This window comes from Plectropomus leopardus, chromosome 6, assembly GCF_008729295.1.
Source record: "Plectropomus leopardus isolate mb chromosome 6, YSFRI_Pleo_2.0, whole genome shotgun sequence".
In the NCBI taxonomy this organism is placed as follows: domain Eukaryota; kingdom Metazoa; phylum Chordata; class Actinopteri; order Perciformes; family Serranidae; genus Plectropomus; species Plectropomus leopardus.
In genome coordinates, this window is record NC_056468.1 from 24,877,892 (window position 1) to 24,893,101 (window position 15,210).

Sequence of the window (15,210 nt, forward strand, 5' to 3'; positions counted from 1 at the left end):
AACCGATTTGCTCAGGTTTGAAAGGGTTAATTGTGTAAAGGAGGGATACTTTGGAGTTTTCTGGCAGCTCTAAATTCCCTGAGGGGTTTCTTCCTCTGGTCAGGTGACAACAAGCTAATTATCATTTTTAATGAGGTCAGAGCATCTGATGCTTTTGTAGGTCAGGATAACCAGCAGAGAGGGGCTTCCCTAGCTGTCTGTCAAACAGCCGCCTGTGAGCTCTGACTCTGACCTGTCCAGCCAGCGGGTCACCCCTGCACCGTCTCGGGTCAGTTTAATCAAGTTTCACCGCAACACACTGGAATAGGTTACGGTTACAAGGTAGTAAATAAATTAAAGATGCCCACGAAAAAGAAAAAAACAAGACAGAGCACAGAGGAGGAAACCAAAGATGTAGATGACGAGGACTCGGAGGATCAGAAACCAAAGCCAAAGAAGAAAAGTAAGCAGGTGAGTGAGTCAAAGGATGCTGGAAGATTGAAGAAGACGTTTAAAGACAGTGATGAAGAAGGATACAAATCTGACACATCAGGGCCGGATGTGAGGAGCTCCAAGAAAAAAGGGAAAGATAAAGAAAAGGTCAAGAAGAAGAAGAAGAAAGCCAAAGAGAAGAGTGGGGATGAGTTGAGCAATGACTCTCAGAATACTGATAGTGAGGATAACAACAATGACTCCAAGAGCAAAAAGAGAGGAGAGAAACTCCCCGATGTGATTGAGACCACTAAGAAAGGATCAAAGAAGTCCTCGGGCAAGGATAAGATGGGGGCAAAGGATAAAAAATCCAAGAAGGACTCGGAGGTAGAGGAAGAACATGAACAAGATGAAGAGGAAGGGAAAAAGAAAAAGAAAGAAAAGAAGAAGAAAGGGTCGGTGAATGGAGACAGTGACAAAGACACCAAGAAGACAAAAGGAAAGAAGAAAAAGGTTGAAAACTACGTTGAAATCTATGAAAATGAGCTTCGCAACTACGAGCCAGAAAAAGTGGAGAACTACGAGGATGAGTATCACAAAAAGAAAGGTAATTTTATCTCAATCTTGTAGAAGTTGTGACAGAATTAAGATATTCCTCTCAGAGATCATGTTGTTTTGTCTTTAATTCAAGGACAGTTTGATCTAAGTTGTGTTTGAGGAGAGACATCTGACACCCAGAGGAGGGGTGAATCCTTGATTGCAATTACGGGATCATGAGTGGCTCAAGCAGTAATTGACCCATGCTTTGGTTTAATGTTCATGGTAACATTACACTGAGTGAAGTCTCATCAGTGTATTGTCAGTCTGTTATCTTCAACCTATAGCTATATGACACCTGTCTCTCACTCTACACAGGAAGTGGTTTCACATCCTAACTAGGGGCTTCACCGTCCCCTAAAGTTTCATTTTGGCTCTCACTTTTGAATGTAAAACTGTCAATGTAAAGCCATTCTGAACATCTATCTGATTTCTATACACTAGGGGACGACCGATATTGGATTTTCAGGGCCGATGCGTTACCAGTTATTAGTACTTAATGAGACTGATAACTGATATTTGGAAACCAAATATGCATTTACAATAAAAATGAAAATATTTCTGTTGTACGATTAATCACGATTCAAAAAAGTATCATTTGACAGCCCTATTTCAAACTCTTCAATGTTGCATTGTTATCAATATCTTATTTAAGAGTATTAAGTGTTTAAGAGGAAAGATTCAGAGGGTCATAGTGTTTGTCATTAAGTCAAAATGGATATTTGAGTGGCCTTTAATTTAATGAAATTCATTTAGAATTATTGAAATTCAATAGCAATTTTTACTCAAATTTAAGGTAATCTTTTGCTGGTTTGATTTAATGGGTGTTTTCACATTAGATATCCTTTAGTAACCTGCACAAAAGACATAAAAAAATTAATAATTTACTTTGTGTGCACAATACCGCGTATCATAGATATTAGCTTTTAAAGATTTCTAATTCTCATAAGGACAGAAGTACAAAAGCATATATACAAACACACATATTGTGGATGTACACTGTATATCACCCTATATGTTCACAACTGTTAACATCCTGTCACCACATGACCCCGTCACAAATTTTCTCCTGCTTTACTTATGCTGTATATCTCATTTCTAAAACACACCTGTTTATTTTATGTTATTTCACCCTTCAGTGTATGAGGTGGTGACCATCACTGGCGATGAGAGAGGAGCCGGCACTGACGCCAACGTGTTTATCACTCTGTTCGGAGAATATGGCATCACTCCCAAAGTCCATCTGGCTAGCAAGTAAGTCCTCTTCAAAGATTATTGAAATTAAATGAATGAACATATTTATTTGTCAAGATGAAGGTAAAAGTTGACCAAATTAACAACAAAGACTCAGCTTTTATTTATTACACTGCTTAAGCCAGAGACGTGTTTTAACATCAGCCAGTCAGACCCTATATTTAATTGCGTTGGTTCTTGTGCTTTTATTAACAGCTGTGTTTTTTCCCTCCACTTACAGCACAGAAAAGAGGTATTTATTTCTGAATGCAGTGGTTGTGGTCGTGAAGAAAGGACTGCTCAGACGATGTACTGAGTGCTGTGATTGTGATGTTTAATCAGTTTGCATGACACAATTTTCTGCATGATTTTCCTAAGACTTTGCCATACTTTTGTGTTTAAATATGTGCAATACTGTCATGTTATTTTCCTAGATTTAGTCAACACTTTTTGTTTGATGCCTCTGCATTTATTTTGTAGTTAAGAGTTTGATGATGAAAAGATGCTGAGGTTTAGGATAGGTCTCACATTTTTTAAATATTTTGTGATTTCAGGAGTCGCACTGCATTTGAAAGGGCCAAAACTGACGTGTTCAGAATTAGGACTCACAATGTTGGACCTCTGAAAAAGATTCGGTATGTTAGACTTTTTCTGATCTGTGCTGTGCTTTTTCAGTACAGCACAGATCAGATATGAACAGCTGTTTGTTGTACTGAGGCCAGCCTGTTTGCAAGAAAAATTAGACTTATTTATCAAAATGTTATTCTTCTGTTGTTTCAGGATTGAGCATGACAACACGGGCCTCAACGCCAGCTGGTTCCTGGACAGAGTGGTGGTGACGGATGTGATCAGGCCTCACCTGAGGTTCTATTTTGCCTGTAACAACTGGCTGAGTAAAGTGGAGGGAGACTACCTCTATGTCAGAGACCTGCTGGGCAGTATGGACCCCATGGACATGCCCAAATGTGCGTATACACAGATGTAACTATGTGTAAGACTTTATAATCAATATATTATGTAACAAATTGCTTGTTTCTTTGAAATTTGCATATTTTTAGCATCCTTATTTCCTCTAGGGCCATAAAAATACAGCAATTATACATTCTTTATTCATATTGACACAGTGGTTGTTTATATTTGACATACTGTATTTATATAAAGTTTCTTTTTAAATTGTTCTCTAAAGCATTTGGTCTTAATTTTCCAGATAATAAGTACGTAGTGAGTGTTTTCACTGCGGATATGAAAGGCAGTGGAACAGATGCAGATGTCTTTATCAATATCTTTGGGGAGTTTGGAGACACAGGTAAATTACAGCACAACAGGTACCACACACTAAATGAACTTTATCTTAAAGTGAATATCAGATTTAATTATGTCTTTGTTATGTGATAGAATTTACAAACTGTTTTATCCTTTTAGGTGAAATGCGACTTGACAATGACAAAAACAACTTTGAAAAGGGCACAGAGGACAAGTTCACCATCGAGGCACCAAACTTGGGCAAAGTGAGGAAGATCACCATCGGCCATAATAACAAAGGCTCCTCAGCAGGATGGTTTGTGGACAAGGTAAGAAACAGACATATATTGTTTATCAACAAAAGTTACCTTCATTTGTTGCATCATGTGTAACTTAAGGGGAACCTTAGCTTGAAACAAAACTGTTGTGGAGTGGTACTGTACCTCATGCTGCTCAGTTCTGCCTCTGCAGAGGTACTTAAGACATGTGATCCTCTTATTTCCTCTCAGTCTTCTCATCTGAATCTGGTGTCGCTGCTCCTGCAACACATACAGTGTGCGTTACTGAGAGATTCAAACAGATGCACGGGACACACATGTCGTCATTCTACCCTCTGTGTAAAGGGAAACCATGACCCATTAAGGGATTGCCTTACAGCAAACAGACAGATGAGTCGGTAGATTTGTTGGTGACTGCAGCACAGACTGACACCAACAGTCAGCGCTGACAACACTCATGAATCATATCCTATTTGCATTTCACGTGTGCTGCAGTTCACGTGGATTTGGGAGTAAATGCTTGAGCTTGGTGCTCCTTGTATTGCTGCTAAATTTTATTTGAACCTATATGTTATGTTAGTGAATTCTTTATTATTTCAGTTTGTTGCACTTTTGCCTGAAGCTTACAGGTCACAAAGGAAATACACAGAGACGAAGTCAATTTTAAAAATAGTTTGTAAAATTCACAAGGTCATTAGCTGCAAATATACAACTATACCCTTTAATTTCCGAATCAGTTGACTTATAAAAAACAACTGCAACAATCAAATTAGGTTAATAATCCTCAAGTTATGCAAGCAGGCCTTCAAATATTCAGTACATCTATTATTTAGAGTTTGGGATTGTTTGCACATTGCTCTCAGTATGGAGATGGCTAATCCAGTGGCCTACCAGCTAACAGTGCTAACAACTGCAACAGTGCTGACAGAGCCTACAGTGTTAAGGTTGGGGGAGACTGAAATGGAGTTCTTTGCCGCTATATTATTGCTCTGAATGTTGCGTGCAGCGACTTTGCAACTTGCCTTCATTTGGCATTGGACAGAGTAGAGACAGACAATAATGGGAAAGAGAGAGGGGGTGGGACATGCAAGAAAGGTCTTGAATCAAACTTGGGACATTGTGGTGATGTGGCATGTGCTGCAACCACTTGGCTACCAACGCATTGCAAGGAACTGTAATTTAAAATACTGAAAACTCCCGACAGATTCAGGAACTATATTTTCAACAAAGGCAGCCTGTTTTGTCTTCTGTCTCTTTTCATCCCTCCACGGTAACAAACGCTATGACTCAAGTGTTCAAAATGTTGTTTTTAAAAGAACGTTGTCTTTATTTACATTCGTTTTTTATCAACATTATGTACAATAGGCCTCCCATCACATGTGGGCTGTGATTATAGTCTGACTTTGTTTTTTTTTCTTTCCATACAGGTGATTGTGGATGATCTAGGAAACAAAATAATGTATGAATTTCCAGTCAGTCGTTGGTTTGCCTTGGATGAGGATGACGGGAAGATTCAGAGAGACATTTTGGCCGGGGGAAGCCAGCCCACAGGTGAGGGTGAACTTTGGAAGAACTGCCCTACATACAGTTGGTCTTTCAATTTCTCTGAAGGGAATCACGTGTCAGTGCATGCAATTATGGCAAGAATGAAAATTAACTCAATACTTGGCTGTTTTCTCCGACTTATTTTTCTCTTTTTGGAATCATTATTCGCCTGCCTGATCTGAAAAATATTGCATAAAGGACTGTAAGACAATAACATTTCAGTTGCCAAGAAACAGATTATCTGCTGTTTAATAGCGTCTGATTCAGTCCAAAAAATGAGTTCTCTGTCCATCGTGCCAGAGGCTCACAGTGTAATCATTAATTCTTGGGTCAAACTGTCAACGTTTGGATCTGGTTCCTGCTGAGCTCCTTAGGGAGTAAGGGTGCCGTGAACTATAGCGACCCGCTGGCAGATCCTCTGATAGCCTGACATGTAACTGTACCCACCAGGTATTGTGTACAACGTCCAGATTGTGACAGGAAACATCCGAGGTGCCGGGACCAACTCCAAAATCCACATCGTGATGCACGGCTCTAAAGGCATGAAGAACAGTGGAAAGGTGACAAGAGGATAACATAGACACTGAGTAGATAAATTGTACTAGTTTTCATTTGTATGAAACAGAGTAAAAACAGACCATGAACTTCAGGTTGTAATGTTCTCATTATCCAGACTGTTTTTGTTTTGCTTTGATATTATTTTGGTGCCTAAATGAGTAATTTCATTGCTGGATACATGGTCTTTTCCTCAAAATGGTCAGTCTATGCAGCAGACAGATGCAAATGCTTTTGAAATTGGTGCTACATTACCAGAGAAAACAGAAAAAAATGGCTGTGGAAACTGCTTTTACTCAAGAGGTGGAAAACCTACAACTGCCAGAATGCACTGTGCTGCAAGAGAGCTGGTAGCAAACAATCTTAAATTAAATTGTAAGCTAAAACATGTTGCTTAAAACATTTGTGGCAAGAAATAGGTAATGCAGTAACAGAATATTGGTTTCTACTTGATCTGCCCTGCTTAATGTTTCTGTTTGAGCTCAGTTTTTTTCAGCCTCTATCTTTACTCTGCAGGAAACAGTATAGCGTCTGCTTCTTGTACAAAAACTTTCGCTATTGCAGCTAAACAGGGCACTAAAATATGTTTCTGAAAACATTGTTGGTAAGAAATAGGCAGTGTAGTAACATATTATTGGTTTATATTTGATCAGCACTGCCTAGTTTTACCATTTGATTGGAGTTTGAGAGAAAGCACTTATGTACTCTTAGTGTCCATAATGGATGTGGGCCATATGAAAATATGAAATACAGCCTGTAGTTTGAATAATGACTGGCAAGTTTTGGGTCATATGTTGGAGTTTTGTTGGGGGGATAACAGGGAAATCTAGGGACTGGTTGCATGCAAGGAAGTCTACCACAATTCATTTACGCAAACTACCTACATTGTTATGATAAAAAGCTGGTTGAAAATCAGTGAAGTATCCCTTTAATGGTCATCACTTAGGTGTTTTGGCAGTGCACTACCCAAAACTATTGAATTCAGACCACTAATAATTAATCTGATTACATTTTTTTCTGGGTATAACTCTCTAACAGTGGATAAGCCAATGTTTTCTTTAACTTTACTTCGATGTCTTTCTATCCAGGTGTTTTTGGAGGGTGGAAAGTTTGAGCGGGGCCTGACAGACATCTTTAACGTGGAGATCGCTGCACTCCTCAGTCCTCTCAGCAGAGTCACCATTGGACACGACAACGACGGAGTCAGTGCTGGGTGGTACTGTGAGAAGGTACATTGACCAGGGTACGCAGGGTTTTAGAAACACTGAGATCCCAAAACCAAGCCTGCTAGAGGGGTTTGAGGGCATGCTCTCCTAAAAAAAAAATTCCCCAATCACCAATTCCCCAATCTGAATATGTGCATTTTAAGACAATTGGATGAAAATGGCTTTAAACCATGTCAGTGGGCAGTAGCATAAATCAATCAACATATAGGGGGGTTTCTGGGGGAGCACCCCCATTATTAAAAATACATTTCCTGCATTTCTGCACCACCTGCATTCTAGATTAGTTAGATTTAGGGTGTAGAGCACAGCATAATAATGGAGTGGACCCTCTTTGAGAAAATTAGAGAATAATCATAATCAGGTGTGGACTTTGTCATTAACTAAAAGGCCCAAACAGTTATTGATCTACTATGATGACGGTTAGATATGAAAAATACTGAAGAATCTTACTAGTCTAATTCATTGTCCCCTAAAATAACATACAAAAGGTCCCCATAGACAACTGTTTGCTTATAAAAGATACAGAGGTCCTGACATTAGTGACCTCAAAGGTAGATATGGCCATGACGCTGCACACACACACACACACACACACACACATGCACGCACACACAAACATTACAGTCTTGCAATTTACTGTGAGTTAATTCAGCTGATGTGTTGTTTTTGCAGGTGGTGGCGTACTGTCCATTCACAGGGATAGAGCAGACCTTTCCGTGCAGTAAATGGCTGGATGAGAAGGAGGGAGACGGGCTGATAGAGAGGGAGCTCTATGAGATGGTCTCACTGAGGCAGAAGAGACAGAAGAGTAAGTGCAGTGTCAGTAATTATGGCTCAGCAGCAGCAGTAAATGCTGTCATTTTCACTTTTATTTCCTGAAACATTGTGCAAAACTATTCTAAACTCCATCATATGCATGAGACATTTGCATAATGGCTCAGCAGGCGGTCTACCTTCATCCTACTTTGTAATTTTAATGAGTTGCTTTTCATATCGCCTGTGAAATGAAGTCCAATATCACTTTTAAAGAAAAAGTAAATGCAGTTCCTCTGGTCCACAAACGTACGTAGCAGAATGTGCGCATTCTTTTTTTTCTCTGTCCGCACAAATTTGGAAAGTGAGTATTACTTTATGGCTTTAGTTTTATCCAGTCTCAGTCACACAAACTCACAGCTGGGAGCTGTCCGCTACAATCACTGTCTTCAATGTTTCTGCCCTGAGAAGATTTTTTAACAAGCAAAAATGCCATTTCAGGAGCTCCACTGACAGCAGAAGTAGTCAAACTGGAACCAAAAACTACTTCTGTTGACTCAAGTCTCCTGGTCCCAAATGTGCAAAAAAAAAAAAAAACACTTCTTGGCAGCACAGAGGAAGAGAGGAACTAAATTTACTCTCAGTGACAGTAACAAACAAATCATGACGATAATGGGCCTCCAGTTATCTGATCTAGGATATGACAAACCACAACAATGCTCCTAAATCAAAGATGATGATTTGATTTGGTTTTCCTCAGAGCACCCCTGGTCCTTGTGGATCTGGACGTCAGACCTGCCCAGTGCAGGAACCGACGCTGACGTCTCCTTCCAGGTGTATGGAGAGAAGGGCAAGAGTGACGAGATCAGATTGGACAACAAGACGGACAATTTTGAACAGGGACAGGTGGACAGGTTCATGGTAAGTCTCCCATATTTAACACCACACGTGATATAACAGTCAACAATCAGATAATGTGGCAACTTTTTTATCTTGCTGTGATCTGACAGGTTGAGCTGCCTGATCTGGGAAAACTGACCAAATTCCGTATTTGGCATGAGAAGAGAAATCCTTTTGCAGGATGGCATCTCGGTAAGGTGAGGAAATCTAATATCTAATAATTGTGCAAACCTATATCTATCATTATCATTTAGAAAAGCTGGTTGTAACTCACTCAAATGCATTCCAACTAACATTTTTGTCAATCTATATATAATGTCTAAACAGTTGTAGATATGCTAGTTTACATGAAAACTAGTTTAATAAAACAAAGTTTCTAAGTGTAATATCTTCATTATATGACAGAGATGAGAAGGCATTAATAGAGTATTTCAGGTATAAATATTTTATTTAGCCAAAAGGCAGATGTAGAATATGTGCATATAATTGTCCTATGGAAAACTATGCTTTTTTAACCACCCTTATAAGTGAAGACGAGATTTCAGAGAGTTGATTAGCTTTCAGTGTTCAGTCTTTAAACACTTGGATGAAATAATAATGCAGACACCCCCTTACATATCAGATCAAACACAGCTTTGCTGCATGAGATTTTTTTTTCACTTAGGCCACTTTGATGAAGACATTAACAAAGGAGAAGTACACGTTTCCTTGTGAGCGCTGGCTAGACACAAATGAAGATGATAACGAGGTTGTGAGGGAGCTAGCTGCTACAGGAGACCTCATCACTGAGCCGCTGCCCGGTAAACAACTACATACACCACGAGTAACAGAAATCTGGTTTGCCAAATATAGACAAGAATGGAGAACCTGATTAAATGATGTTATTCTGTTCTGCAGTGATCAAATACAGAGTGACAGTTTGCACGGGGACTATCGGCGGGAGCGGTACAGATGCGTCTGTTTTTCTAAATCTGATTGGAGATAACGGGGACACTGGAAATCGGGAGCTGGTTAACTGCAAAAACAATGTCAACAAGTTTGAGAAAGGAAACGTGGGTACATTCCGTGCATCATTTTCACATCTCACAGTGCTTACAAACAAAAGAAAGTAAAACTTCTCCTCTCCTTCTTCATATGCTTCTCGGTTTTTGCATCCTTCTGCTAATCCATAAAAAATATCAAAATATCTGTCACATATACCTCTGTTTGACATATAAAAAAACATCAAAATGTGATTCTACTTACTGTATTTTGGGGTTTTTTTGCCCTTCCAGTTGGATGAGTTTATAGTGGAGGCAGTGGCCATTGGACAGGTCCGCAGGGTGAGGATTGGACACGATGGCAAAGGTGGAGGCTGTGGCTGGTTCCTCGATAAAGTGATTGTAAGAGAGGAGGGACAGGCTGGGGACACCGCTGTAGAGTTTCCCTGCAACAGGTATGTGAACACAGAAAAAAACCAACACTGAACAGATGTTACAGCCACAGATTTGTGTACACAACAGATGAGAGTTTGTTCACTGAATCTGCTGTGCAGGTGGCTGGATCGCAACGAGGATGACGGGCAGATTGTCCGAGAGTTAGTGCCACTCTCAGACGGACAGCGTCTTTACAGTAAGACAAAGAAATCTTGAGTTTTATTCTGACATTTAACCCTTACGTGGTCTTAGGGGTCAAACATTACCCACCACTATGTTAAATAGCTTAGAAGATGCCCTCAATTACCTTTTTTCAGCTTGAAATTCAATCACTTTTCCAAGAGTGAACCCCAACATGAGAAAAAGGGAAACATTGCTATATTTCCATGAAAGCTGTACACCAACAGGGTAAACATATTGTCTTAGGGGTCATTTTTGGCCCGACAGTTACAAAATAATTTTCATACCACAAAAACCATACACACACACACACACACACACACACAAACACAGAAATACATCTGCAAAGTCCATGCACACAAACTTTCACACTTTTCATATTGCACAGTATAATATGCTATGTTGCTCAAGACTGTTAATGTTTCCTTGTAACAAAATACATTTATTCTCTCTTAGGCTACACAAGTGATATATCTTGCTAAAAAATATGTTTAAACCTATGCAGTACCTTTAGCAATAATAATAATAAACCTCTACTTTAGTAAAGAAAACAATTATGACAGGTGTGTTGTAATAAAAACGAGTGAATTCCACTTATTAAATGCAGTCTTTCTGCACTGTAAAGAGGGAAAACCTAGATATTCACAAATGTTTGTGATGAATGACATGTGTTTCCTAATGCAAAATAAACTTTGGGTTTAAATTCAATAAAGCTGCTTTATTTTAGGGGTTTAGTGAATGTAGGTCTTTTTTGAACCTTAAGACAAGTGGTGGTATACACAAGGGTGAAGTTTAAACTTCCCCTGATGTTTGTGTTTGTGTGTGTGTGTGTGTGTGTGTGTGTGTGTGTGTGTGTGTTTGTGACTGTGTGTGTGTCAGATGTCGACTATCACATCGCGGTGAAAACAGGAAGCATCCCCGGCAGCAGTTCAGACTCCAACGTGTTTGTCAAGCTCTATGGAGAAAAAGGCGACACCAGTACCACGATGCTGGTGGTCTCTGACAACAACCTGGGGAACTACTTTGAGACGGGTCGCATTGACGTCTTCACGGTGGAAACTTTTGATATCGGACAGGTGACACAATAGAGGAAAAACATGTTGATTTCCTCCATTTGATTTTGATTGTACAATGAGAAGCTTTAGAAACCATTTAATGAAGGCACACTGTCAAAGATTTCAGTTCATTCTGGGGTTACTCATAGCCTCCTTCCTTCAATATGGTTCCCAGCATGAAAAGAGGGATCAATCTATTTGTAGACAGTGACTTAACCCTTTGAAAACTGAGCAAATTTGCTCGATTTCTGTCAAAAACATGACACCAATGAGCAACTGAAGAACAAATGACCCAGAAATTAGCAAGAAATTTGTAAAAAGTACAAGAAATTACCTGAAAAGTAGCACAAAAAATAAAATAAAATAGGAAAGTAAAAACAAAAATAAAAACAATTAAATGGCCTTTTAAAAATACTTACAAATTATGATGATTCTGTAAAAATGATTCTAAACATATAATTATGATATTTATACATATAATTCTCTAAACATTTTTTGCTTTTTTTTAAAAAAAAAAATCATATTACAAATAATATTCTAAATTAGTTGCCTTTTTCCCCAAGTTTTTGAAAGAAATCGAAGCAATTTGCAAAAGGAAAACTGATGTCAATCCAGGTTTCAAAGGGTTAACAATATGTTATTAGTGTGGGTTCAAGAATGAGTCTGCATTTGTTAAAAAAAAATTAAAAATTTGAAAAAGAAATTAATAAAGAAAATGTGTAAATGTATTTAATGAGCATGTCTTTGTTTGACTCCTCAGTAAATATGAGTTATATCTTTATTTCTCTAAATATAAATACTATTTTCCATTTAATCGTATTCCAGATCAACCGACTGATGATCGGACACACCAACGAAGGCATGCGAGCCGGCTGGTTCCTGGACAGTGTTCAGGTCATGGTTCCAGTCCACGGAAAGCAGTATATGTTCCCCAGTCACCGCTGGCTGTGCAAGGATGAAGCTGATGGCAAGACTGAGGTTGAGATTTACCCGAGCGAGATCTTGGACATGGAACAATGTAGGCAACATTCACACACTCTCACACCATTAGAAGAAACAACATATATAAACACAATCATTCTTTGTAACTGGTCTGGCGAATCACGGTCCTATAGATAACAGTAGGAATTCATATTTAAATCCCTGTGTCATTTTAATAAAAATTTTAAGCATGAGCATTCAATAATATTTACCAAGTAATGTTGCCAAAATCATTTATATTGATTTTCTAATTTTCTCTGAAAAAAGTGTCTTCATTTCAAAGACTGTTGAGCATCTTTAACTATTGTTGGAAGGTCTTTTAGTTTCTTCAGTCTTAATTTCTTATGCTCTTAAACACACACACACACACACACACACACACACACATAGTCTATGCATTTGACACTTTCAAAAATAACTATCTGTCTTTTGTTAATGTCCAGTGATTAATTATGAGGTAACAGTACTGACTGGCGATGTGACGTTTGCTGGCACCAACGCCAGAGTCTTCATTCAGATCTACGGGGACAAGGGGAAGACAGAGATCATCACTCTGGAAAGTAGATCCAACAACTATGAGCGAAACACCACAGAAATATTCAAGGTACCAGAGCTCTGACTTGATGTTTTCAGTGATGTGTTAGTAGTTTTTTCCATGCAGGAATTGTTGGCTGCAGTTTGTGAACTGTATCACCAGTGAAAGTGAAAGCCAACACCAGATTTATTCACTTTTTGGCGTTACAGCTTTCTATATCTGCGGGGTTGTTTGGCATGGGATGCTTGCTGCTTGTGGTCCAGCACCTCATCACCATCTTTTCATTAAGTTTACAAAAGGCATTGCTTTTGTAAAAGTCTGTGCATTGTCTTGGAGAAAGATATTGCATAGCATATTTTGAAAATCATATGCCAAAGAAAAAAAGTGAGTAATTTTGAGTTGAAACATTTGAACTGCTCCCCAGATAGAGGCCAAAGATGTGGGAAAGGTTTTCAAGATCCGAATCGGCCACGATGGCTCTGGGATCGGATCTGGCTGGTTCCTGGAGACAGTGGACTTGAAACGTCTAATCATGGCCTTGGTGCCCAAGGAGAAGAAAAAGGAGGACAAGAAAAAGAAGAAGAAAAAGAAGAAAGATGAAGATGAAGAGGACGAGGAGGGAGAAGAGGAGATGCAGGAAGTGGTGCTGACTTACCATTTTCCCTGTTCGCGCTGGCTGGCGGGGGGAGAGGAAGACGGCGAGCTGGTGGTGGAGCTGCTGCCTGAGGATGCTGAAGATCTGGAAGGTAAGAAATAAATACAACCAAGTGTTATGTTGGATTTAAGAGACAGAAATGTTGAACTTCTGAGTGCCAAGCAGAGGGCTTCAAGCATTTGCATTCATATTAAAAAGTCTTAAAAGGCATTGAATCAATCAGTCTAAAACATTAATTGGCAACAAATGTAATCAATATTTAAAAAAAGGCATTAAAAATGTTTTGACATCGGAGATGGGATTTTTTTTCTGACATTTGTCATGCATTTTAAAAGCTCAAAATAAATGGTAAGTTACCAATTGTTTTGATCTTTTAAAATGCATTAAATTAATAAACTTAACTTATTAATGTCTTTTTGTTTTTTTGTTGTTGTTTTTTCTTTTACTTTTTTTATTGGTTTCTGTAAAATTGGACTTAAATAGGTTTCCAAGCAGCATTAAAAAAGTCTTAAAAGGTCTTAAATCTGACTTGCATTAACCTGTACAAACACGGATGTTTAACTTCCCTGGCAGTTCTGTCTGTTGAGCAGCCACTGAACTGGCAAAATCACACCAAACAAAAGTCTAACCTGTCACTCTGTTGACTGCACATTGGAAAATGCCCCAAAAGCAACTAGGTTTTTTCCAATATTTATTTTGGTAATAACAAGTTTATTACAAACCCTTAAATAATTTCAATACAACCCGCAGCTCTATGCACCTGCTGTTTATGCAAAATAACTCATGTGCAACTTAATTCACTGTTGCATGAAAACTCAGTATATTTTTACACATGTTTATATCTTGTTTGACACAGTTTCCTGACCGACATATGTGTGTCAGGTTGAAGAGGTGTTGGTAATTTATCCCTTGTATTGTCTGACAGTCAACACCTATGAAGTGTGCGTCTTCACTGGCGACACGCTGGGTGCCGGGACCGACGCCAATGTCTTCATTAATATTTATGGAGAAATCGGAGACACCGGAGAGCGCTATCTGAAGAACTCGGACAACCTCAACAAATTTGAGCGGGGGCAGGTATGATGCTCTAAACAAAGAGATGACTACTTTTTTTTTTTTTTTTTAATGAGCTGAAGATAAAAGGAAGGAATGTATTTCATTAGATTTTTAAAAAAATCATTATTGAAAATAGCAAATGCTGAAAAAAACACTGGTTCATTAAAAAGGCAAAACACATTATTTATATTAGACTGGCTCACATTTTTATAATTATTCTTTCATTAACTTTGAGACATAAAAAGCAGCTAGCCATGGAGTCATTTTCTGGCAGACAAAGTTAGAAATGCTTCTTTGAGCCAGAATCTCAAAGAAAAAAATATTTAATTAGAGCTCAACAATTTTGGCCTGTTTCTTGGAGAGGTATTCTGCTGAAAATTAACCAGCAGAGAGTCAAAGACTCAAGCACTTCCACGCAACACGAGCCTCGCGCCCAGGTGTGGGTGGGAGTGTATTCTGGTAGGATTACAAGCTCTCCTGCCGGCGAGCCAGCTGTGACTGAGAGGAGCTCTGAGGAGTCCTCTGTGTCATTGAACCTGTCCTACTTTTACTCATTACTTAATCCAAACCTGTGAATTATTAAACTCTACATT

General features: G+C 38.8%; 1 protein-coding gene across 1 annotated transcript in view; it reads left to right on the forward strand.

The window, feature by feature from the left end:
* The first annotated feature begins 339 nt into the window (after nucleotides 1-339).
* loxhd1b (lipoxygenase homology PLAT domains 1b) overlaps nucleotides 340-15,210 on the forward strand; it is a 28,470-nt gene continuing 13,599 nt past the window's right edge. The window contains exons 1-22 of the mRNA XM_042488945.1: nucleotides 340-1,018; nucleotides 2,148-2,262; nucleotides 2,483-2,494; nucleotides 2,796-2,876; nucleotides 3,022-3,206; nucleotides 3,449-3,547; nucleotides 3,664-3,812; nucleotides 5,189-5,312; nucleotides 5,757-5,866; nucleotides 6,950-7,090; nucleotides 7,760-7,895; nucleotides 8,601-8,761; nucleotides 8,851-8,937; nucleotides 9,405-9,540; nucleotides 9,638-9,792; nucleotides 10,015-10,175; nucleotides 10,275-10,351; nucleotides 11,215-11,411; nucleotides 12,216-12,408; nucleotides 12,815-12,975; nucleotides 13,331-13,652; nucleotides 14,487-14,638. Of these exons, the coding sequence (XP_042344879.1) occupies nucleotides 340-1,018; nucleotides 2,148-2,262; nucleotides 2,483-2,494; nucleotides 2,796-2,876; nucleotides 3,022-3,206; nucleotides 3,449-3,547; nucleotides 3,664-3,812; nucleotides 5,189-5,312; nucleotides 5,757-5,866; nucleotides 6,950-7,090; nucleotides 7,760-7,895; nucleotides 8,601-8,761; nucleotides 8,851-8,937; nucleotides 9,405-9,540; nucleotides 9,638-9,792; nucleotides 10,015-10,175; nucleotides 10,275-10,351; nucleotides 11,215-11,411; nucleotides 12,216-12,408; nucleotides 12,815-12,975; nucleotides 13,331-13,652; nucleotides 14,487-14,638 (3,633 nt within the window). The remainder of the gene's footprint in view (nucleotides 1,019-2,147; nucleotides 2,263-2,482; nucleotides 2,495-2,795; nucleotides 2,877-3,021; nucleotides 3,207-3,448; nucleotides 3,548-3,663; nucleotides 3,813-5,188; nucleotides 5,313-5,756; nucleotides 5,867-6,949; nucleotides 7,091-7,759; nucleotides 7,896-8,600; nucleotides 8,762-8,850; nucleotides 8,938-9,404; nucleotides 9,541-9,637; nucleotides 9,793-10,014; nucleotides 10,176-10,274; nucleotides 10,352-11,214; nucleotides 11,412-12,215; nucleotides 12,409-12,814; nucleotides 12,976-13,330; nucleotides 13,653-14,486; nucleotides 14,639-15,210) is intronic.